This window comes from Anomaloglossus baeobatrachus, chromosome 1 (assembly GCF_048569485.1).
Source record: "Anomaloglossus baeobatrachus isolate aAnoBae1 chromosome 1, aAnoBae1.hap1, whole genome shotgun sequence".
Classification (NCBI taxonomy): Eukaryota; Metazoa; Chordata; class Amphibia; order Anura; family Aromobatidae; genus Anomaloglossus; species Anomaloglossus baeobatrachus.
The window spans coordinates 773,535,188-773,560,529 of NC_134353.1; the positions used below are offsets into that span (position 1 = coordinate 773,535,188).

General features: G+C 43.3%; 1 protein-coding gene across 1 annotated transcript in view; it reads left to right on the top strand.

The window, feature by feature from the left end:
- The window catches only part of FBN2 (fibrillin 2), a 415,749-nt gene that overhangs the window by 380,215 nt on the left and 10,192 nt on the right, over positions 1-25,342 (top strand). The window contains exons 58-64 of the mRNA XM_075324675.1: positions 4,571-4,696; positions 7,050-7,172; positions 9,675-9,791; positions 11,373-11,501; positions 12,705-12,824; positions 17,667-17,895; positions 23,552-23,723. Coding sequence (XP_075180790.1) covers positions 4,571-4,696; positions 7,050-7,172; positions 9,675-9,791; positions 11,373-11,501; positions 12,705-12,824; positions 17,667-17,895; positions 23,552-23,723 — 1,016 coding nt within the window. The remainder of the gene's footprint in view (positions 1-4,570; positions 4,697-7,049; positions 7,173-9,674; positions 9,792-11,372; positions 11,502-12,704; positions 12,825-17,666; positions 17,896-23,551; positions 23,724-25,342) is intronic.

Consider the following 25,342-nt stretch of genomic DNA (forward strand, 5'->3'; position numbering starts at 1 on the left):
CAAACGTTCCCTCCAACTGAGTAACCTAAAACAGAATGTCAAACCCGAGATCAAACAGCTAACCATGGCAGATGACCCCTTTTCCATTACACCCTTACTCAGCCACAATAACAACACTACCCTACCTTACCCAACCTGATCATCCTCTGTAAAAACCTGACTAAAAAATTCCAACCAACTTTCCCAAGGCTGCCATGCTGCCTGGTATGAGATGACAAGGTACAAGTGCCACTAGCAAGAGATGACATAATCAGGGATTCAGCTACTCAGATGCGAAACTCCATAGCCCTGGAGGGCAATCCATACCACTGGACTCTGCGTCCGGACCCAAAACCTAATATCACTCCCTCTAAAAATGAGAAAGTGAATCAAGCAAACAAGCTCTGGACACCTGGTACATGAATTGTTGTACTACACGCATTAATGGAAAGACATTCTAACACTAACTGAAGGAGAACTCGGATCACCAGTGGAGAGGATCCAGAGATGTTAATCGCCAGCACATCTTTTCACAATTAAAACAAACTCTCCTGTTCTGAATACACTTTTTCCACAAAAACACTATCAACAGTGTGGAAAAAAAATCTCAAGCAATGCAATATTATTTACTAAACTAGATTCTAACCACTACTCAGGATACCCGGTCGCACACCACTGTCCCATAAAATGGGTCCCAAAATCAAAGCTACCAGCTGAATCTGTATATGTGGAGCCCAAAAGCTGTCGACAATGTCATCCATCAACAAGGATCAACCATTATACCACTTCAAAAAATGTTGCCAAACTCCTAAATCCACTTTGCGTTCTTCTGACAAGTGCATGTAATGATTAGGAGCTTGTAACCGGGCCATGGCACTAGCCAACCTTCGAGAAAAAAACCTCCTCATAGGCATGACGCGACATGCAAAATTCTGCTTACCAAACAAAGATTAGACATCTCTCATAAAATATAAGCCTTTTAACTTGAAGCATCCTGGCTACTTCAGCCCTCAATGACCATGCCTTCTCCTCGGGAAGCCAAAATTCCCATTTTGCTGAGTCATCAGTACTACCCAAAAACATATACAAGTGGTGGGGCCTTCAGTCGTCTTTGGCACAAGACAAACATCATTATGCCTCTAGACCCACTCATATGGCCCTTTCCTATTCTTTCCAAGATCACCGCTGAATGGTGATACGTGAAATTTGAGGATTTAAGAACGCATGGGATTTTAAACGAAGAGGGGATTATAAAACCATCACCGAAACCAGCTGTCAACGTCTCAGCTTTTCTCGATCGAGAAATCTATTTAAATAAGGAAGAAGCAAAGTTAGTTTCAAAGGCACCACTCCCTTGCTCATTATTGGTAAACACCTTTGCCTTATTTCTCCTAAAACATCTGGTGGCACCATGTGAGAAACCACTACAATGGGAGCAGAGGTGCTTAAACTTACAGTTAGATGTGAATTTGTACTGTCTTTCATTGAATTGCCAATATAAACTCAGCTTTTGATGTACTAGTTGTCCTGATTGACTTCCAGATCCTTGATTTCCTGACTTGTTACCTGATTGGCTGGTAATGGTAGTCCAACCTTGAAAGAAATGTCCATATCTAGAAGGAGCCATCACTTGTAACCATAGGCCAACATTCTTATGGTCCCAACGAATGAGAGGACAAATGACTTTACGGTGACTAAACTGTTCATTATACGTCAACCAGACTTGACCTCCATAAATCCTAAATGCCTCCCCAATAGAGTCAATGTCATAAAATTGGGGGAGCAGTTTTCCCATGCATTTAATTTTTCACCTATGGCACTGGCCAAAAATGCACAGACCTGATGACAGCTGGTGAAAGTCTGATGAATCAGGCGTCATGTACACTTTTCCTCTACCTCTTTCTTACTATTGTCCTTCTTGCCTTTTCCTAAATTACCGAATTTTTCCAATGGTAAAGGGAAAAAACTTTGACATATTCATCCTTCCAAATTTTTTCTCTTATCTCTTTTTTAAGATGGGCAGTGAGGTGACCTTCAAAGCAAACATACACTTTACCATATGCTCTGTTATTTAGATGAATACAGTCCTCCTTTTCTTTCTGCGTCTGTGCTAATACTGACAAAGAGGCAGAAATTTGTGCCCCACCCCGAAACTACCCTGCCCCTCACTTTGACCAATAACATTTGGATTAATCTAACAAGCGAAATGTTCACTCACCCCTCACTACACTCACCAAAAGCTCCCTAATCCCCTCTACAACCATACTGGCCCTATCAACGACCACCAGAACAACACCCACTAGATCCATCCTTGGCTACACTCTACATCCTGATACAATAACATAGGAAAAATAGACAAGACATAGAGTAATGCTCATCAGGCTGAAATTGAGCTGTGATCCCACCAACCAGTGGCCCCGAATCCAAACGCCTGTCCTCGCTTTCCGACCCCATGAATCTTCTTGTTGTGTCATCCATGAAATGGGAGCACAAGGATGAAGGAAAAGGGGTCACCATCACCTGGGCCACATCAGGAAACAACATACCTGATGACCCAGCTGACAACTGTCTACTGTCCGTTCTGCTCACAGATTGAGACATCTGGGCCTCACTGTATGAAGAAAATCTGGGCTGTCTGATAAGAACACTGCCATGATGACCAGTAGTGTCATCACAGGGATCAGCATTACTGGTTGCAGCAGGCCCTGTCCCCATATTGAGCAGGAGCCTAATAACTGCCACAACTCTCAGTTGCATGCTTGGACTGAGTGTCTGGATAGTCCTGGCAGTGTCTCTCCCAGGACTATCCAGTCATTTGCTATGCGGTGCTCCGGCCTCCAGGGTTATCTGCCAAAGCTGATCCCGGGGAGCCAAGTTGAGAGATAGCCGCTATAGAGGCCGCGATCTGCGAGGATGCCACTCGTGCAACACTGACATCACCTACATCCCCGCTCCCCCACCAACAATTCCGGAAATTTGCTTCTCCAGTCTCACTGGCAAGTGAACACTGTCTGCAGATTTTAGTTGCTCAAAGAGATGCTCCACAGATGTCATGAAGTGAGTAGAGATATGTCACTGCCTGTCCATAATTGACACTAAGAGCGGGTTAATGTTAAACTCCACCACTTCTTGCCCTTTTTAAATCACTCCCCCACATTCTCCCAACCCATAGTCATGCCGATATCCACCCATTGCCAGGGACTGGGGCTCCAGCCTTTTCTTTACTGCAACATTAGTATTTACTTCCACTCATATATAAATCACCTTGTAGAACCTACCTCTTCATACCACAGAGCAGTAGGCATCCAAAAGAGCATGGCATGAGCTTTATGTGGTATATTGAATAAAAATAATAGGAGCTCAGAAACATGTATGGGTTCTTTGGTCTTGCTCCATCCAACTTTGCAATCAAAGTTGTAATGTAGTAATTGTAAGACATTTATAAACACAACATCAGAGATGCCGGCTTTTAAACTGAACACTAATAACAAGCTGGATAGTCCCAATCCTCTTGAGACCACAAGACATGGTGTCTGTTTCTTTGTAGACACTGCATGCAGCTCGCAATGGGCCGAGCACTGAGTGTAGTCGAGCACAGCGATATTCATTCAAGTATTCCATATGCGTAAGGTACCAGAAATCCAAATTCGAATAGTAATTTATTTGAAAATTCTGTGTTCTGTAAGAAAGAACTGAGAGTCCTCAGTGGTTGATACCTTTTAATGGCTAACTGAAAAGATGGTAATAATTGCAAGCTTATATAAGACATATTTTTCTTATAACGCGCACAACTGGACAGCGACATATTTTTCTTATTTACCATCTTTTCAGTTAGCCATTAAAAGGTATCAACCACTGAGGACTCTCAGTTCTTTTAAACAATTTTTTTTATCTCTACTGGCTAACACGGTACAAAGATATATTTTACTTGTGTTCTGTAAGAACACTTAACTTTAAAGTTCGGGTCCACTCACCTCTACTGACTTCTTAACTCTGTCACAACCTTTTCGAGATTTGTTGACATCAATTTGTAAATTAGTACATTTTTTTCATATGAAATCCAAAAATGTCAAATCTTCACCTTTTGATCTGTGTTCTATGTTCTGTTTTGGATAACATGTGGCAAACAATGATTTCCTAATCATTGCATTATCATATTCTTTCACAATTTACACAGTGTCCCAAATTATTTGGAATTTAGGTTGTAATTTCAGACCCCCTGTCACTGCCTCAGGAGTGTGACCTCTGTAGATGTTCCAAACTATACAGAAATCTTGGTTCTCCCCCTAGTGTGTCAGGGCCATGCTTTGAAATAAAGTGCTGGCTGTCTGGCTCCATTCATTAGTTAAGCCAGCTCACTTTTCTGTTTGAATAAACCCAAGATGAGTACACCTGAACTTAACTTTCTGGCAGAATATATGATCTGTAACTTTAAATATCTGAAACTGCACTGCTAAAACGTTAATTTTCTGTTTTGCGTTTTCTTAACATATGTTGCCATTTATAAATTAGAACATAAATGTTATTAACCACTAGAGAAGTAATTCATTGAATGCATACTTTCACTAATATAATTCAATCTATCATACAGATATTGACGAGTGTAAAGTGATGCCAAACCTCTGTCGCAATGGGCAATGTGTCAACAACATTGGCTCTTTTAGATGCTTTTGTAATTTTGGCTATACAACTGACATCGGGGGCACTTCATGTGTTGGTAAGTCATTAGATCATTACAATCCAATAAAACATCCCCACTAATATAGCAACTGTTTTTTAGAAATTCATACTTGTGTGCAAAAAAGAAATCATCTGATACTCCCTTTCCCCAGGTCCAGCGCTGTGTCTCTGCCGCTGCATCGGTGATTTTGTACTGACTGTGGCGGTATTGTCATGTCTATAGCTGTAACATAGCAGTGAACTCGATGTAGACAGCATGAACTGCTGAGCTCAGTGATCGGCTCCAGGACTGTAAATGTGACTCCACCAGAGACAGTATTGTGATTCCATTCACCCCACTCCTAGATAAATACATAGGTACTAGGATAGGTTATAATTTGGAATTATCTAGGTCCAACCAGCGAAGAACTCACATAGACAGTGACTTCATCTGTTACAGCTTTTACCAGTTTCTGTATCTTTTTATATTTGAATTGTAAATTAACGTTAAAGGGGTTTTCCCACTAACAAAGTTTTTAAAATTGATTTTGGAATAATAATTTGTATGTTATATAAAAATGTTCCTGTGCTGAGATAATCTTGTATATGTGTCCCTGCTATGTGCTGTGTAATGGCCGTGTCTGACCGTACAGGTACGTGGTCTGATCATACATCTCCTGGTGATGGGCAGGAAGTAAAGGAGTGTGAAGACATACCTGATTCTTTTTGAGACGTAAAACATTTCTCTGCCTGTTTTTAAAAAAATGTTTTACCTCAAAGAAAGAATACTTTGCAATCCCATGCTTTAATGTCTGTATACGTTTTTACTTCCTCCCCTGCTCAGGAGCTGTGGTATGTTTGGACCTTGTCCCTGTACGGTCAGACACGGCCATTACACAGTATATAGCAGGGACATACGGTATATAATATTACGTAAATCAGGAACATTTTATATAACATACAAGTGTGGAAAATATTATTCCAAGATCTATTGATTAAAATATATTTTATTTGTGTGACAACTCCTTTAAGTTTTATTTCTATTTGTATAAATCTTATCCCAGAAAGTCTTTGCCATGACTACAACCCTGAAGGGAAATGGAATTATAATAGCCGACATAAATATAAATTGTACTTAATAATTTCTCTATGTAACCAAGTTTGATCTTGAAAAAATGTAATATACAGTATGTGCCCTAATTTCTGCCCTATAAAAGAAGTCATTTTAGAAACAAAATATGTCTGTATAAATCGATTAGCATGTTACTACTGTATATATTGTATAAATCAATGTCTATGTGATTTTCTGGATTTTATTTTGGATATTCTGTCTCTCACTGTTAAAATTAACCTACACTTAAAATTATAGACTGTTCACGTCTTTGTCAGTGGGCAACTTACAAAATCAGCAAAGGATCAAATACTTATTTTCTTCATTGTATATGTCTCAGTTCACACTGAGTTCATGTTGTCTATTGAACGTATAAGTACATAGATCGCAAAGGTGTCACAGCTGCGTTGCAGCACAAGACAAGTGAATTGGGTCACACTGAAACCCCGAGAGTACTGCATCCGCAGTAAGCTAGTTACATAAAATCAAACCCAGATGGACGTCTCGCAGCTTGCTTGTACCCTGTAAGGTACCCTACAGTTGAATGAGACTCAATTTACTTGCATCGTACAATAATGTAGCAGCAACACCCTGTAGAGGGTACTTTACATGCTGCGATATCGCTATCGATATCGCTAGCAAGCGTACCCGCCCCCGTCGGTTGTGCAAATCGCTGCCCGTGGCGCACAACATCACTTACACCCGTCAAACGTACTTACCTGCATAGCGACGTCGCTGTGACCGGCAAACCGCCTCCTTTCTGAGGGGGCGGTTCGTTCAGCGTCACAGCGGCATCACTAAGCGGCCGCCCAATAGCAGAGGAGGGGCGGAGATGAGTGGCCGGAACATGCCGCCCACCTCCTTCCTTCCTCATTGCCGGTGGACGCAGGTAAGGAGATGTTCGTCGTTCCTGCGGTGTCACACATAGCGATGTGTGATGCCGCAGGAACGACGAACAACTAGCGGCATGCACCACCAATGATATTATGAAAAAAAGCGACATGTCAACGATCAACGATTTTTGACGTTTTTGTGATCATTGATCATCGCTCCTTGGTGTCACACGCTGCGATGTCTCTAACGGCACCGGATGTGCGTCACTAACGACATGACCTCGACGATACATCGTTAGTGATGTCGCAACGTGTAAAGCACCCTTAATATTTGGCTGCGTGACATGTAGCGGCCTAAGGTGCTGTGTAGCCCAAGCCTAATAGATCCCTGTAGCTAATACACTTAAAGTGTTTTAATGTATTTATGTGTAGTTCTTTACTATATTATCCCTTCTCCCGCACTTTAGATCTGGACGAGTGCTCACAGTCCCCCAAGCCATGCAATTTTATTTGTAAGAACACAGAAGGCAGCTATCAGTGCTCCTGTCCTCGAGGATATTCAATGCAAGAAGATGGCAAAACATGTAAAGGTTAGTGAAAGAGGTACAACAGTTAGCAGGGCTGTGTACTCCATAGCGTTCCTGGTAGCATGTCAAGAAATGATGATGATAATGAGCATGATAAAATCATTGTGTGACATGCCACTGTGAGTTCAACCTCGGTTAAGCCTAACCCTAAACAACTTGACATCATCGGTGGATACTTGGAGTTGACACATTGGCTGGTACTTAAGAAAGAAACCTCAGAGAAGCATCATGTTGCCTTTCTAATATTTTGTACTTTGCACATGTTTAGAATCTCTGTCTAAACATTATTGCTTTGGCCAGTAAATGCAGACTAGCTGAAAGGAGTCATCTGAAATCGCAGAAGATTTCTAAGGTTTATTTTCACGACAGGTCAGGTTCAATGAGGAAAAATTCAATATTTTGTGGATGGAATTTAAGATTTTATCTTTTGGTCTGCTACTTTATCCCACGCTGTGGTTCTTGTATGCTCAGCTTTTCCATCCCGTGGGTTTACCCTTAAGGCGGCATTACACGGGACGATATATCGTGCCATCACATGAGCGATCGCACCCGCCCCTGTCGTTTGTGCATCACGGGCAAGTCATTAAACCCCCGTTACACGTACATACCTCCCTAACGACGTCGCTGGGGGCGGCGAACATCCTCTTCCTGAAGGGGGAGGGACGTTCGACGTCACAGCGACGTCACACAGCAGTCGCCCAATAGAAGCGGAGGGCGGAGATGAGCGGCACGTAACATCCCGCCCACCTCCTTCCTTCCTCATTGCCAGTGGGACACAGATAAGCTGTGTTCATTGTTCCCAGGGTGTCACACGAAGCGATGTGTGCTGCCACGGGAACGACAAACAAACGGTGCGCAGAAGGAAGAACGAGATTATGAAAATGAACGACGTGTCAACAAGCAACGATAAGGTGAGTATTTTTGCTCGTTAACCGTCGTTCGGAGGTGTCACATGGTACAACATCTCTAACGATGCTGGATGTGCGTCACGAATTCCGTGACCGCGACGGCATATCGCACGATATATCGTACCGTGTAGCACCGCCTTTACAGTTTATAAAATAAATACTATGTAATTGTATAGATTTACCATACATAGTTGTATTTATAATTTAGTAAAACTGCAAAAACATGTATCATCAATCCCTAACAATTAGAAAGGGTCTCACTATCCCCCGTTCCTCCTAATGAATGACCGGAGCACATTGTCACTGGTGCATATTGTTCTTCTATATTTCTCTACCGTCATAAACATGTTTTTCCTCATATTATTTTGTGTTAAGGGTGCTTTACACGCTGCAACATCGCTAGCGATTGCTAGCAATGTCACGAGCGATAGCACCCGCCCCCGTCGTTGGTGCGATATGTGGTGATTGCTGCCGTAGCGAACATTATCACTACGGCAGCGTTACACGCACATACCTGTTCTGCGATGTCACTGTTGATGCCGAACAATCCCTCCTTCAAGGGGGCGGTTCGTGCGGCGTCACAGCGACGTCACACAGCAGCCGTCCAATAGCAGAGAAGAGGCGGAGATGAGCGGCTGGAACATGCCGCCCACCTCCTTCCTTCCTCATTTCCGGTGGACGTAGGTAAGGAGATGTTCGTTGTTCCTGCAGTGTCACACATAGCGATGTGTGCTGCCGCAGGAACGAGGAACAACATCGTACCTACAGCAGCAATGATATTTTGAAAAGGAGTGACGTGTCAACGAGCAACGATTTTTCACCTTTTTGCGCTCGTTGATCGTCGCTCCTTGGTGTCACACGCTGCAATGTCGCTAACGGCGCCGGATGTGCGTCACTAACGACGTGACCCCGATGATATATCGTTTGCGATGTCGCAGCATGTAAAGCACCCTTTAGGTTTATAGATTGGCAAACGGTAACTATTCGTGTTCAGATTATGCTTACCGAATACCGAGTTCTATTCCAGTATTCGTGACGACAAGAAAAATGCTCGGGTTCCCCATTGACTTGCATTAGGTTTGTTATTTGTGACAAATACCAGAATAGTAGTTTGGGATTCGTTATGAGTAATCCAAACACAAATAGTTACAATTTCCCCATCACTAGTTACTAGATCACCTAGTCACATCACTAATTACTCTCACCTACTAGCATTGCATCTATGGAAGTATCATCCTATATATAGTGCTGTACAGTGGCACACCATAATACTGGAGATTAGAACATCAGAGAGTACATGACCCCTGTGGATTTCTAAAATCATGAATGTAAATAGTAAATCCGAGTGATGAGTTTGCTATCAGCACAGACGTACAGAATGGAATGATCCATGGCTCTTGGCTCCTGTTCAATATATTATTGCACTACACAAACATCTCTAGATTCATGTCTGCCTTCAAGAGGAAATCCGAAGGAAATACTATGAAAGTTCAGATGCGTAATAGTAAAACATCTGCTACATTTCAGGACTTGAACAGGAGTGCACCTGCTTAATGAAGAAATCTGTTTAATCGAGCTCTCCTTTTATTTATTTTAGATCTTGACGAATGTCAAACCAAGCAGCACAATTGCCAGTTCCTTTGTGTCAACAACATTGGGAGTTTCAGTTGTAAATGTCCTCCAGGCTTTACCCAACATCACACTGCGTGCATCGGTGAGAACTTACTACTGAGTACAACGCTGAACATCTGCACAACAAACAGCCATGTTCTCTGTCAGCGTTACAGGGAGATCTTTATTTTAACTTGTCATTATGTCATATGCATCCATTGTCCTCTGCCTTGTTTAATTCCATGAGTTTATTTCACTTTACACTGTAAAATCAGTATACAAAAATCTGTTTCCATTTTCTTGCCTGACCTTGTAAGTTGCCAATTGATTGTTTTTGGAACCAGTGAAGTCACTGCTTGATTAATATTCATATTATTCACCCAGGTCAGGCGCATGCATACAGGACAAGGTATTTTAAAAGCTTTCTCACACCTTGTCACTATAAATTCATCTTCCTTCCTTAAACAAAATCCTTTAAAGGGATTTTCAGAGACTAGTCCAAGAATGTTTATTTAACACAGATATGCTAAAACTTTGTAACATATGATTTATTTCTATCCATGGCCGGCCCTGCAGATGGCTTTATTTTAAAATATTTTGAGGGTCATGAATAAAAAATGCCAGAGACGTGAAAATGGCCAGAGAACATTACAGATACTATGGAGTTCATTCTCTCATCACTAATTTTATTATGGAAGGGGGAAAGTTTAAGAGACATCATGAATTTTTGTAATGCATTGTTGTTGTCAGCCATATGAGCACATTGGGGGAGATTAATCGCAATAGGAAGGGCCGGCTACAGGTTTTCGTGGGCCCCGAGCGAAAGAGTCTGTGGGCCCCATTCACAAACAGACAATCATATACACAGATACGTACACATGCAGGCATACCTACATATAGATATTTGAAGACAAATTCACAAAAATACATATAAACATATAAATATATACACAGCCATATATACATCATACATGCACATACACACACAGACACATTAGAGATTTTATTAATATGGGGAAGCTGACAGCAGCCTCACTTACCTGCACCACTTGCCTCCATTCAGCTCCTGCTGGGCATGTGGCAGTGCAGGTCTTGCTGCTTTAACAGATATGGTCGTGCACAGTACACAGTACACAGTACAAATGGGGGAAAATACACAATACTGGGGCCAGTAACTATTCATATAAAGCACACTATCCGGGCCTTTCAAAGAGATTACCGCTTTAAACAACAACTTCCATGTCTTTACCAGACAGTATGGGGACCCTTTTTATATCTGTATGCCCTAATAAGCTTATGGAATGGGTATGTCTAATGCACACAATCTCTTTAATGTCTTTTCACCCTGCCCTTATGATCCCATTAATGCCCCATCATAGGTGTTGTATATGTAAAAATTAGCTTCTCTACAACGACTACATAAGAGGTTTTAACTTTCTAGTGTTCCTTCGTTCTAAGGAATATTTATTTTCTGAATCATAATCGTTACCCAATGCTTTTAAGTTGGGGCTAAACCAAATAAAGGTCTTAGCACACTAGCATTATATTTGGACTCTTTGGCTTTCATTGGGCAGAGCAATGGAGGATACTCTACTGTACTGGTCTACGCAAAAAACAACAGTGAAGCCATTTTCCAATCATCCATACATTCCAGCAATCATTTATTTCACAATTTGTCTTATAGATAATAACGAATGTGGTTCACAATCTACTTTATGTGGTTCTAAAGGAGTATGCCAGAATACCCCAGGCAGTTTCACTTGTGAATGCCAAAGAGGATTTACCTTGGATTCAACTGGGTTAAATTGTGATGGTAGGTATTGCTTGGATGGTTTTATTTTTACGTGTATATGCTTAGGCCGGAGTCACACTTGCTAGTGCCTCACACGAGTTTTGCATTGTATCACTTGGCACCACCTCACACTCTCCTGACAGGAGAGGGTCGGCTGCATGTATTTCTATGCAGCTGAGATGGTCGCCAGGTCGTGCCAGGTGATGCGATGCGAGACTCGCGCAAGTCACTCGCAAGTGTGACTCTGGCCTCGTAATTATTATCTCACATATGCAAATCTAATAATATAGTACTGTAAGGGTATGGCTAACAGAAGACGCCCATACATATATTTGTATATCAACATCGCCATCTGTCAGTGAATCAGAATTGCCAGGAACTAAAAAGTAAGGAGTATGTTTCTTTGAGGGAAGAATTAGAAGGGGGTGACGGGTCTGGTGACAACTGTGGCGCAGTTACAAAACATAAAATGGCAGCAAAGAGGTGGAGTTGGCGCCATGGTCATAAAGTGTACTGAGTCCAAAGAAGACCTAAGCCCTCCCGTTATCAGAGGAACCCCAAAATATAATAACTTAACACCAGACTTAAACTGCTGATCTAGTGGATTTCAACACTTCTGCGCAAAGTTTAGCATACCATTAACATAGATAGACTTACATAAATCTTAAGTTTTATTGCTAAATATTATACTGTGACTACAATTTAGGCGACATTGACGCTCCCCTGATAGGACGAGCGGGATTCGATTATTATTAAGGGAATTTGTTTGCCATAATCTCCAGTGAGAATATACAACTGATCAGTCGGTTGTAACTGTGAATATTGCTAACTTTCAGCTCATTTCTTAGCTTTAAATTTCTGTACTACCTTCTGCTTACCCCTTACTTCCCCAACTCCTTGTTCCTGTACAATAAAAACCTGTCGGAGTGACCACTGAGTCGCCTATATTGCATGTTGCATTCTTGGCACCCGTCTATATTTGGTGTTGGTGGCAGGCTGTAATATTCCAACACAGAAATGGTGAACCAGTCTGTGACCGAGACCACCAGTGGCAGTATTCCTCTGGGGCCATGCTCAGCAACTTGCCAATGTTTACCAGGGACAAGTCACCCTTATTGCTTGTTACATTCCTGGCACCTGTCTACAGTACTTTACAATCAGAGGTAGGGAAAGTAGTGAGATATTTACAGACACTGACCTTATAATTCTCTTGTATTTTTGCAGATGTTGATGAGTGTGATGGAAGTCACCGATGCCAACATGGTTGTCAGAATATAGCTGGTGGGTACCGATGCAGCTGTCCACAAGGCTTCGTTCAGCATTACCAGTGGAATCAGTGTGTTGGTAAGAATCCTACTAACTGAAGCCTACGGGGTAAATGTGGCAGGAATAAAGTTAATTTCCTCCTGGTAGCCGGACTCTCAGTGTGGGAGCTGGGCAGGTTGAAAACGCTATTAATCTGCAGATTAACCCCCATATCTGCAGAGTTTTAGCGATTGACAGGTTCCTTTTAAGATGAGTAAACCACTAATCATATTTTAACTTCTTAAAAGGAACCTCTCAGGTGCAATATGCACCCAGAACCACAGAGCAGTCTGGGTGCATATTGCTAATCCCTGCCTAACTGTCCCTGTATACACTAGCATTGATAAAGAGATCTTTAGAAAAAGTATTTCTAAAGATATTTTAGTTTATGTGCGCACGTAGCGTTTGTCCCTGCAGAAATTTCTGCAGCGATTTGAACAGCAAATGTGCGCTTCAAATCACTGCAGAAAGAGTCCGTAATGAAAAAAAAAAAGCTGATTCCTTGCGCTCTGACTGCAGCCCCTCCCATAGACAGAGCAGGAGCTGCATGCAGAGCGCAGGAAAGAAGTGACGTCACTTCTTAGAACGCGAGCTTCGGGCAGCCGAAGCGCTGCGCTCTAATATGCTACGTACGCACGTCTCCTGCATAATCTTTATAGATTATGCTGGGGACGCAGGACGCATGCAGTTACGCTGCGGTGCAGATCGCAGCGTAACTATATGCAAATACACAACGTGCGCATATAGCCTTACTATATGCTATTGAGTGCAGGGACTAGTCGGTTTCATTAGCATGTTAGTACACCCCTGTGGGTGTGCTAACATGCTAATGAATGTAGAGCGTCAGAGGTTGATTTCACTCACCTCTCCACCGCCATTGCTTTCGATGCTGGATTTCAGCTCAGTGTGCATGACCCCAGAGTTCCGGTCATGCGCACTATGAAGCCAGGTGTACGCGTCCTGGCTTCTAACTGAAGTAGTGTGCATGACCCATACTCCGGGGTCATGTGCACTGAGCCGAAATCCAACATCAGACGCAATGGCGGCAGAGAGGTGAGTGAAATCATCCTGTGATGCTGCGTATTCTTTAGCATGTTAGCACGCCCACAGGGGCGTACTAACATGCTAATGGGGGCGACTGGCAAGGGGATCTAATGTCTAGGGGACTATTACTTGCTCAATAGCATACGGTAAAAAATCTTTAGAAATACTTTTTCTAAAGATCTCTTTATCTATGCTAGTGTATACAGGGACAGTTAGGCAGGGATTAGCAATATGCACCCAGACTGCTCTGTGGTTCTGGGTGCATATTGCACCTGAGAGGTTCCCTTTAATATGTATCTGATAATGAAGCACTCTGAGCCTAAAGGGCTATTTACACGCTGCGACATCGCTAAAGATATATCGTCGAGGTCACGGTGTTTGTGACGCACATCCGGCGCCGTTAGCGACATCGCAGCGTGTGACAGGCAGGAGCGACCTTAAACGATCGCAAAAGAGACAAAAATCATTGGTATATAAGAGGTCATTCATTCACCAAAAATTTTTGTCTCGTACGTAGCAAGGTTGTTCCTCGTTCCTGCGGCATCACACATCGCTATGTATGACACCGCAGAAGCGACAATCATCTCCTTACCTCCGGCAATGAGGAAGGAAGGAGGTGGGTGGCATGTTCCGGCCGCTCATCTCCGCCCCTCCTCTGCTATTGGACGGCCGTTTTGTGACGTCGCTGTGACGCCAAACTCACCTCCCCCTTGAAGGAGGGATCTTTCGGCAGGCACAGCGACGTCGTAGAACGGGTATGTGCGTGTGACGCTGCCGTAGCGATGATGTTCACTACGGTAGCAATCACTACATATCGCACCAAAGACGGCCGCGGGTGCTAACGCTCGCGACATTGCGAGCAATCGCTAGCGATGTCGCAGCGTGTAAAGCACCCTTTAGGCTATGTTCACACAGGGCTTTTTTGGTAAGTTTTTGCTGTGTTTTTTAGCTGCAGATTTGCCTTGGCTTTATGCAAATCCATGCTAATAAACAGCTGCTTTTTACAACACCAGCAAAGTCTATGAGATTTCTGAAATTTCATTCACACACACAAACACATCAGGTTTTTTCCTGACTGTTTTGTCAAATACCTGCGATTTTGGTCAGGTTTTTAAAGAATGAGCATGTCAATTCTTTGCTGCAGATTTGCTGCGTTTTTTATTGATACAACCCATTTTGTAGAATAAAAAGCAGCAAATCCTCACCAAATCTGCAGCAAAAACTCCACTAAAAAACGCATGAAAAATGCAACAAAAACACTAAAAACGCACATGACTCAAATGAAATTTCCTGCCACAAGATTAGGTTTTGGTCAGAAAAAAAAACTTACCAAAAAAGCCCTGTATGAACATAGTCTAAAAATGTTTTCCAAGACTTAGGGCAGCGTCACATGCTACGATATATCGGGCGATATGTCGTCGGGGTCACGGATTCCGTGACGCACATCCGGCATCATTAGACATATCGTAGCGTGTGACAGCTACGAATGACTGTGAACGATCAAAAATACTCACTTTATCATTGCTCGTTGACAAGTCATTCATTTTCAAAATGTTGGTCCTCCTTCTGTGCTCCTGTTGTTCATCGTTCCCGAGGCAGCACACATCGCTCCGTGTGACACCCCTGGAATGACGAACACAGCTTACCTGCATCCCGCTGGCAATGCGGAAGCAAGGAGGTGGGTGGGATGTTATATCCCGCTCATCTCCGCCCCTCCGCTTCTATTGGCCGGCCGCTGTGTGACGTCGCTGTTACGCCAAACGTCACTCCCCCTTCAGGAAGAGGATGTTCACCACCCACAGCGACATCGTCCGGGAGATAAGTGAGTGTGACAGGGGGTTAACGACTTTGTGCGCCACGGGCAACTAATTGCCTGTGACGCACAAACAACAGGGGCGGGTACGATCGCTCGTGCGATCGCACAATAGATCGTCCCATGTGACGCCGGCCTTAGGGGTACATCTCACATAGCGAGATCGCTAGCGAGATCGCTGCTGAGTCACAGGTTTTGTGACGCACCAGTGACCTCATCAGCGATCTCGCTGTGTGGGACACTAAGCAGTGACCTGGCCCCTGCTGTGAAATTGCTGATCGTTACACACTGCTCTGGTTCATTTTTTGCTCATTGCTCTCCTGCTGTGAAGCACACATCGCTGTGTTTGACAGCGAGAGAGAACCTGTCAGGTGATTTTGTAGTACAATACTATTATTATCTTTTATGGAGCTTAAGGAGACCTTAAAGGGAATTTGTCAGGTAATTTTGTAGTACAATACTAATATATGTTCTAATATGGCTTAAGGAGACCTTTCAGGATCAGTAACTTTTCAAGCTGTTCATTATCTTGGTATCTTGTTTTAAGCTCTGTAGAATTCAGTGTGATGTTGTAGCTAGTTAAGGATATGTAAATACAAACTGCATATTCACTGCTCCCCCCACCCACCTCCCAGAACATTCATTATCACTGATGAAAGGTGGGAGGGAGTATGGGGCAACAGTGAAAATTCCATTAAGATTTACTATCACTGATTCCAGCCCTGAGAGGTGGGAGGAGGGAGCAGTGAATATGCAATTTGTAGTTACATATGCTTAACTAGCTTAATTGTCTCACTGAATTATACAAAGTTTAAAACAAGATAACATACAGCTATAAAAGTTACTGATTCTAAGGGGTACTGGTGCTGGTTCATTTTTTGATTGTTGCTCTCCCGCTGTGAAGCACACATTGCTGTGTTTGACAGAGAGAGAGCAACGATATGAATGTGCAGGGAGCAGGGAGCCGGCTTCTGACAGCTGCGGACGCTGGTAACCAAGGTACAAATCGGGTAACCAAGCGAAGCGCTTTTCTTGGTTACCCGATATTTACCTTTGTTACTAGCGTACGCCGCTCTCGGGCTGCCAGTGCCGGCTCCCTGCACACGTAGCCAGAGTACACATCGGGTAACTAAGCGAAGCGCTTTGCTTAGTAACCCGATGTGTACCCTGTCTACGAGTGCAGGGAGCCAGCGCTAAGTGGTGTGCGCTGGTAACCAGGGTAAATATCGGGTAACCAAGCAAAACATTTTGCTTAGTTACCCGATATTTACTTTGGTTAACAAGCGCAGCATCGTTTCCACGAGTCGCTGCTGGCTGGTGGCTGGACACTGGTCACTGGTGAGATCTGCCTGATTGACAGCTCACCAGCGACCACGTAGAGACGCACCAGCGATCCTGACCAGGTCACATCATGGTCGGAATCGCTGGTACGTCGTTTAGTGAGACGGTACCCTTACAAATTGAGATTGGTGGGGTCTAACACCCAACCCCCATCACAATGAGTTAAAATTTGATTTGGCAGCAACCACATGTAAGCAGTTTATGAAGCAGAACACCACATCCCACATTATTTAGTGGATACTGCCAAGTACTGCAATTTATCGCCCATGTACTTGACACGGTAACAGCTGGAGCTCATATAAGTTGATCTGTGGGGGTGCAGGTTGTCAGACTTCTACTTATCTCATATTGAAAACCTATTCTATAGATAGATAGTTAGGTCATCAATATGTTAGTTCTAGTCAAACCCTTTAACCCACTCTTTACTATATATGTATAAAAAAGGAATTTATCAACTGTCAACTGACAGCAGTATGCCGGCACCCGCAATAATTTGCACAATTTCCTTAGTAATAGAGAGAAGAACTCCACAATTCGAATGTTGCAGTCTGGAAGCACTAATCTTTTGGATAACTATAAAATAATGAATATAATGAAGAGTAGAATGAAAAAAATCATTTGATTTTGGCCAGTTACGTCATCTGAAATGTTAATGAATGTTTCTTATATATTTTCTCCCGCAGATGAAAATGAATGCTCTGCACCAAACACATGTGGCTCTGCTTCATGTTACAATACATTAGGAAGTTACAAATGTGCTTGCCCACCAGGATTCTCATTTGACCAGTTTTCAACTTCTTGCCATGATGTGAATGAATGTTCATCAAGCAATCCCTGTAACTATGGCTGTTCCAACACAGATGGAGGCTATGTCTGCGGATGTCCTCCTGGATACTATAGAGTTGGTCAAGGGTAAATTTCTGCATCTTTATAATGCTCTATAATGATTGATGATACACACTGAACAAAAATATAAACTAAACATTTGTATTTTTACTCCCACTTTTTACTAGTTGAACTCAAATATCTGAGACTTTTTCTATGTACATAAAAGGCCTTTTTTGCTCAAGTATTATTCACAAATTTGTCTAAGGCCCCCTTTACATGTGGGTGTAAATCACGCACGTGTTGTGGATACCGTATTTCATGTCCGTGTTGCGTTTTTAACATCCATTTTCTGGCTCCGTGTGTGATGCGTGTGTCATCCGTATGTCCATATGAGATGTGCGTGTGTCCGTGTTTGTAGTCCATGTGTAATCCGTATTCCATCCGTATGCCATCCGTTTTGCTAGTACGTGTAGCTGGAAAAAGTCATGTAATGAATGGGATAATATGTTCCTGGTGTGTTCAATTGTTAGATAAATGCGATTTCCTAGGGACCTTTTCTAATCACATGCACCTGTTCCAAAATGATACAATTATTGCCATATTTGAAAAAAAATGGACACGGACCATTCGGAGATGCATCCGTGTCACGTACGTGTGCTCACGGACCCATTGAGTTTAATGGGTGCATGTGTGCGTGTTCCGTGAGAAAAACGGACATGCTTCCGTGTTTAATGCACTAACAAACATATCACGCACACGGACACACGCTCCGTATGGAAAAACGAACGTGTAACTCAGTACATTGATTAACATTGGAGTACTTGTGCCCGTGTCTCCGGTACGTGCAGGAACGGACCTAACACGTACCGGAGGCAAGTGGGTGTGAAAGGGGCCTAAATCTGTGTTAGTAAGCACTTCTCCTTTACTGAGATAATCCATCCACCTCACAGGTGTGGCATATCAAGATGCTGATTACACAGCATGATTATTACACAGGTGTGACTTAAGGCCCCGTCACACTAAGCAACATCGCTAGCAACATCGCTGGTAACGAACAACTTTTGTGACGTTGCTAGCGATGTTGCTGTGTGTGACATCCAGCAACAACCCGGCCCCTGCTGTGAGGTCGTTGGTTGTTGCTGAATGTCCTGGGCCATTTTTTAGTTGTTGCTGTCCTGCTGTGAAGCACAGATCGCTGTGTGTGACAGCGAGACAGCAACAACTGAATGTGCAGTGAGCAGGAGCCGGCTTCTGCGGAGGCTGGTAACCAATGTAAACATCGGGTAACCAAGAAGCCCTGTCCTTGGTTACCCGATATTTACCTTTGATACCAGACTCCTCCGCTCTCACTGCCTGTGCTGCCGGCTCCTGCTCTGTGCACAGATAGCTGCAGCACACATCAGGCAATTAACCCGATGTGTGCTGTAACTAGGAGAGCAAGGAGCCAGCGCTCAGTGTGCGCTGCTCCCTGCTCTGTGCACATTTAGCTGCAGCACACATCGGGTTAATTAACCTGATGTGTGCTGTAACTAGGAGACTGGGGGCTGGTCACTGGTTGCTGGTGAGCTCACCAGCAACTCGTGTAGCCACGCTCCAGCGATCCCTGCCAGGTCAGGTTGCTGGTGGGATCGCTGGAGCGTCGCAGTGTGACAGCTCACCAGCAACCTCCTAGCAACTTACCAGCGATCCCTATCGTTGTTGGGATCGCTGGTAAGTTGCTTAGTGTGACTGGACCTTTAGGCTGGCTAGAATAAAAGACCACTCTAAAATGTGGTATTTTACAGTATTGGGACGGTTCAAGGGATCACAAAATCAGTCAGTATCTGGTGTGACCACCATTTACCTCACAGTGCAACACATCTCCTTCACATACAATTGATCAGTTGGTTCATTGAGGCCTGAAGAATACTGGTCCACTCCTCTTCAGAGGCTGTGCGCAGTTGCTGGATATTGGGATGCGCTTGAACATGCTGTCATTACGCTGATCCAGAGTATCCCAAACATGCTCAATGGGTGATATCTCCGCTGAGTATGCTGTTCATGCAAGAACTGGGATGTGTTCAGCTTCCAGGAATTGTGTACTGATCCTTGTAACTTGGGACCGTGCATTATCATGCTGCAACATGAGAGGAAGGTCGTGGATGAATGACACAACAATGGGCCTCAGGATCTTATAATGTTATCTCTGTGCATTCAAAATGGGATCAATAAAATGCACCTGTGTTCATTGTCTATAACATATGCCTGCGCATACTATAACCCCATCCTCACCATGGGCCACTCGATACAGAACATTTACATTAGCAAACCGCTCACCCACACTACACCATACATGCACTCTGCCACCTGCCCTATAAAGTGGAAACAGAGATTCAACCATATAGAGAACACCTCTGCAATGTGCCAGACGCCATTGAATTGCCCATTCAAGTCGATTACGACAACAAACAGCAGTCAGATGGAGACCCCGTTGACGATGATGAACATGCAGATAAGCTTCCCTGAGACAGTTTCTGACAGTTTGTGCAGAAATTCATTGGCTATGAAAACCGATTGTTGAAGCAGCTGTCCAGGTGGCTGATCTCAGATGATCTTGGAGGTGAAGGTGCTTGATGTTGAGTTCCTGGCCGGGTGGGGTTACACGTGGTCTGCAGTTGCGAGGCCAGTTGGATGTACTGGCAAATTCTATGAAACGCCTTTGGAGACAGCTTATGAAAGGGAAATTAACATTCAATTCATGGGCAACAGCTCTGGTCGAAATTCCTGCAGTTAGCATGTCAATTGCACGCTCTCAAAACTTGGCATCTGTGGCAGTGTGATGTGTAATAAAACTGCATGTTCTAGAGTGGTCTTCTATTGTGGCCAGCCAAAGGCACACCTGATTAATTAAGCTGTTTAATCAACATCTTGATATGATGAATGGCTACTAGTTACTACAATGGACTTTTTTTCTCCCTACATATTTGCAACATGAAGGAAACTGAATGGGATGGAGAATAAGTATATGTGCTCCTTCTCTATTCAAAGTCTATGGGACTTTCAGACACCTTAGAGGAGTTCTCTGAGTTTTTATAAAGATTTTAATTAATTGCTTTTCATTTCTGCTTACAGTTTTTAATTCTCAACAATGGATCTCAGGTACCATTGCTACTGGTAAAAGTCTATCTAGTACTCTGTACTCAGTGCTTTAGTTTTTATATTGGAGGTATAGCTACAGTATATATCTTTTGATCTATAACAGGGTTCCCCAACCTGTGGCTCATAGGCCCATGATCTGTAGCTTGTGGCTGTCTGCCAGCTTGGTGCATTAGTAATAGGTCTAGCAAACAACTATGAAGAGCAGGTCTCCAAATGGGGACTTTTCTGAGTAGCCCCCACAGAAGAGAATATCTCAGTGCTCATACACATGGGTGGGGGATACACAAGATAAGGTGGAGATCGAATGGAAACTGCCAGTTAGGTGTTTAATGCAGGATGCAACAGTGTGGTAAGTTGTTTGGTGTAGGAATACTGAATGGGGTTAAGATGGTCACGGCTGGATCTAAGTATCCTGCCTATAAGGAATGGAGCACAAGTTCCCAACCTGGTTTTGTGGGGAAACTTTGACTGTTTTTAAACCAGGTGCTGGGTGTCACTACTGTGGGGGTAAGGGGCACTGAGTGTGACCATTTCTCAAATTTGAATGTAACTTTCACAGCAAGAAAGGTTAAGGACCACTGGTCTACAATAATGTAGTTTCCATGAAAGTGTGGCACCCCAATGGTCATGGGAGCCACAGTGGCATTGTTCTTCTCTTTGGGGCAATGTTATGCCTGGAAGCAGCGGGGAAATCTCCTTGTCAGGTGCAATCACACACACAACACTTCCTAACTCAGGCCAGAAGGGGGAGCTCAAGTCCTGGTTGGGGCGAGCTTTCCTGTGCATTCTGGGCTGCGGAGGGGTTAGACAGTAAACACAGAAAGTGAAACCTCAGAAGACGAGAGGCGAGCAAAGAGAACGGTCGCTGTAAGAGAGCTGAGAGCAAGCTTTCCGGGACCGAGCGCAAGAATTAGGACACCGGGGTCTTCGACTCTTGGGTGCTAACTGACCAACAGTAAAACCCTGACAGCAGGAGATTTTACATTTCATGGCTCACCAGAGACTCCCAAAGCAAAGTAGCACCATAGAGCCCAGGGTCACAGAAATACAAGCGGGCCCTGCATCCGGCTCGCGCTGCCCGCCACAAGGGACAAGGTAAACTGCATCTAAGAAGAGGGATGCTGTGCTACTTTAGGCCACAGTGACCCATACACAGAGCACACTCAGGAAAGCATCCAATTCACCTGGCAAGGAGAGATGGCTCACTGCTTCCAGGCTGACAGGACCACTGTAACTCGGGACCATAACCACTGATTAATAAAAAGTAAAAGAAACTACCAGCCTGTGTTGTCCAGTTACTGTCGGTGTCCTCAGTCCTGCCCCCTCAGCACACCACCATAGACTGCCATCCCCATGATCCTCCCCGGGGCATGCTCCATCTGTGTGGAGACAAACCATCTTTGCTGCTACAACCATCCACCCCGGAGGACAGTGACAGTAGCGGCAGCTAATCCTTGGCCACGTACCGCAGGTGGTGTCACGAGACAATCCTCCTCACCCTCCTCCACTATGACCCTCATCCTCTCCATTCCCTCATCCATCTTCTCCAATCCCCTTTTATTGTATTCCTTGGGGCCACGAAGCCGGGCAGGGCCATCCATGACATCCCCAGACCCGACATCACCGGCCCGGCGACGAGTAAAGTTAACCCCTTGTCCTGTGGGTACTACAAAAGAAAATGTTAAATGCCTCACAAATTTTTTTTATGTTGTTGTTGTTATTATTATAATTAATATTATTATTATTATTATCTTGTCATGAGTGTGTCATGGCCTGATGTGATCTCGGAGGGATCTGGGATGAGAAAGTAGCAGCGTATTGTGGATTGCAGATCTGCTTTATTGCTCGCTCGTCTTTTACCGTGAGTTGGAGAGTATTTAATTTCATCAGGTACTGAAGGGGTTAGGGTTTATGTCTATCTTGCAGTAATCTAAAAGGTAGTTGTAACCCTGCCATGAAGTTTATTTTCTCACTAAATCTCTGACTATGTACATGTGGTGTGTTGTGTGTGTTAATATACTCACCTACTATCACATTGTTTGGTATCCAGCGCGATCCTGCTCCTCTTATGCGTGACATCACCACTCCAGGCTCTTCAACTCACCCTATATTCTGTGTGATCCGGATGTCTCCATGACAATGTATATCTATGGAGACTCGTTCTAATGCTACTTAGACTTGCATTTTAAAAGCCACTTCTGGGTCATGCATAGCTCAGTGTGACACAAAAAGAGTCTGAAGAGCAGGCATCGTCACTCAGAAGAGGAGCAAAATGTCGCTGGATACCGGAGAAGTTGGCAGTAGATTAACACACATTGGTGATGAAACACTTAAAGGCAATGCTTCTTTTACAATCATTCACCCTCATACAGTTTGCATTTGCTTATGTTAAATGGCTTTTAAGCGAGCTCTGATACATAGATGATATAACAACTTATAGGTGGAAATCTGCCCATAGAAACCCACATCCTAATTTCTATTTCCAGTGCAAAATAGGAGAACGTTGAAAAAAAGACAAAGTATTTCTGTAGAAATATGAATAAAAAAGTGATCACTCACATACTGACTTATGGAAAAGTAATCATGATTTGTTTTGTTGTAGACACTGTGTATCTGGCTTGGCATTTAACAGAGGCCAATATTTACCTACTGCCAAAGAGGAAAGGGAGGAAAATGCTTTGTCCCCAGAAACATGCTATGAATGTAAAGTAAATGGTTATCCAAAGAAAAATGGAAGGACAAAAAGAAGTTCGAATGACACGGATTCTGAAACGGTAAGATTATCATATATGTCATTAGTGTGTTACTTGAATTAATCAATTTGGTTCTAAATTACACTTTATAGCACACATGGTGCTTAAATAGGGCTTATCGTGTTACTACATAGGCTACCAAAATAATTTTTGCAACATTTTTGTGTAACAAAAATAATTTTCATAAAAACGTTTACTTTTATTTTCCAATTTTATCAGGAATATTGTGCTCAAAAAGTTTACTAAAATATTTTTCTTTAACTTTGCAAACTTACATTAAAATAAGACGCTAGAACTGGATCCCTATTTTGGTCATTTGGACACACAATATGTGAACAGGGTAGCTATGGTGAGGATTTCTGTTGGTATTGATATAAGCTGCCCTGAAAAATGGCGGCTAAGTGGTTAGAACTATTAGGATACGTTCAAAAAAGTTTTTAACAGATGAACAAAATTGACAAGGTTTTCAAAAACGGCTTCTGGAAATACCGGCACTTAGATCTTCGACCATCTTTTTGCTGATTTTTCAGGCATTTCTTAAAGCAGTTTCTAAATATTTTATTATTGTGGTTTATTAAAGAGAACCTGTCAGGTGATTTTGTAGTACAATACTATTATTATCTTTTATGGAGCTTAAGGAGACCTTAAAGGGAATTTGTCAGGTAATTTTGTAGTACAATACTAATATATGTTTTAATATGGCTTAAGTAGACCTTTCAGGATCAGTAACTTTTCAAGCTGTTCATTATCTTGGTATCTTGTTTTAAGCTTTGTAGAATTCAGTGTGATGTTGTAGCTAGTTAAGGATATGTAAATACAAACTGCATATTCACTGCTCCCCCCACCCACCTCCCAGAACATTCATTATCACTGATGAAAGGTGGGAGGGAGTATGGGGCAACAGGGAAAATTCCATTAAGATTTACTATCACTGATTCCAGCCCTGAGAGGTGGGAGGAGGGAGCAGTGAATATGCAATTTGTAGTTACACATGCTTAACTAGCTTAATTGTCTCACTGAATTATACAAAGTTTAAAACAAGATAACATACAGCTATAAAGTTACTGATTCTAAGGGGTACTTCCCACATAGCGAGATCGCTGCTGAATCACAGGTGTTGTGATGCACAAGTGACCTCATCAGGGATCTCACTGTGTGTGACACTAAGTAGCGACCTGGCCCCTGCTGTGAAATCGCTGATCGTTACACATAGTGCTGGTTCATTTTTTGATCGTTGCTCTCCCGCTGTGAAGCACACATTGCTGTGTTTGACAGCAAGAGAGCAATGATCTGAATGTGCAGGGAGCAGAGAGCCGGCGTCTGGAAGCTGTGGACGCTGATAACCAAGGTACACGTCGGGTAACTAAGCGAAGCGCTTTGCTTGGTTACCCAATTACCAGCGTCCGCAGCTTCTAGAAGCCGGCTCCCTGCTCCCTGCACACATAGCCAAGGTACACATCGGGTAACTATGCTTTGCTTAGTAACCCGATGTGTACCCTGGCTACGAGTGCAGGGAGCCAGCGCTAAGTGGGGTAAATATTGGATAACCAAGCAAAGTATTTTGCTTAGTTACCCGATATTTACCTTGGTTACCAAGCGCAGCATCGATTTCACAAGTCGCTGGTGGCTGGTCACTGGTC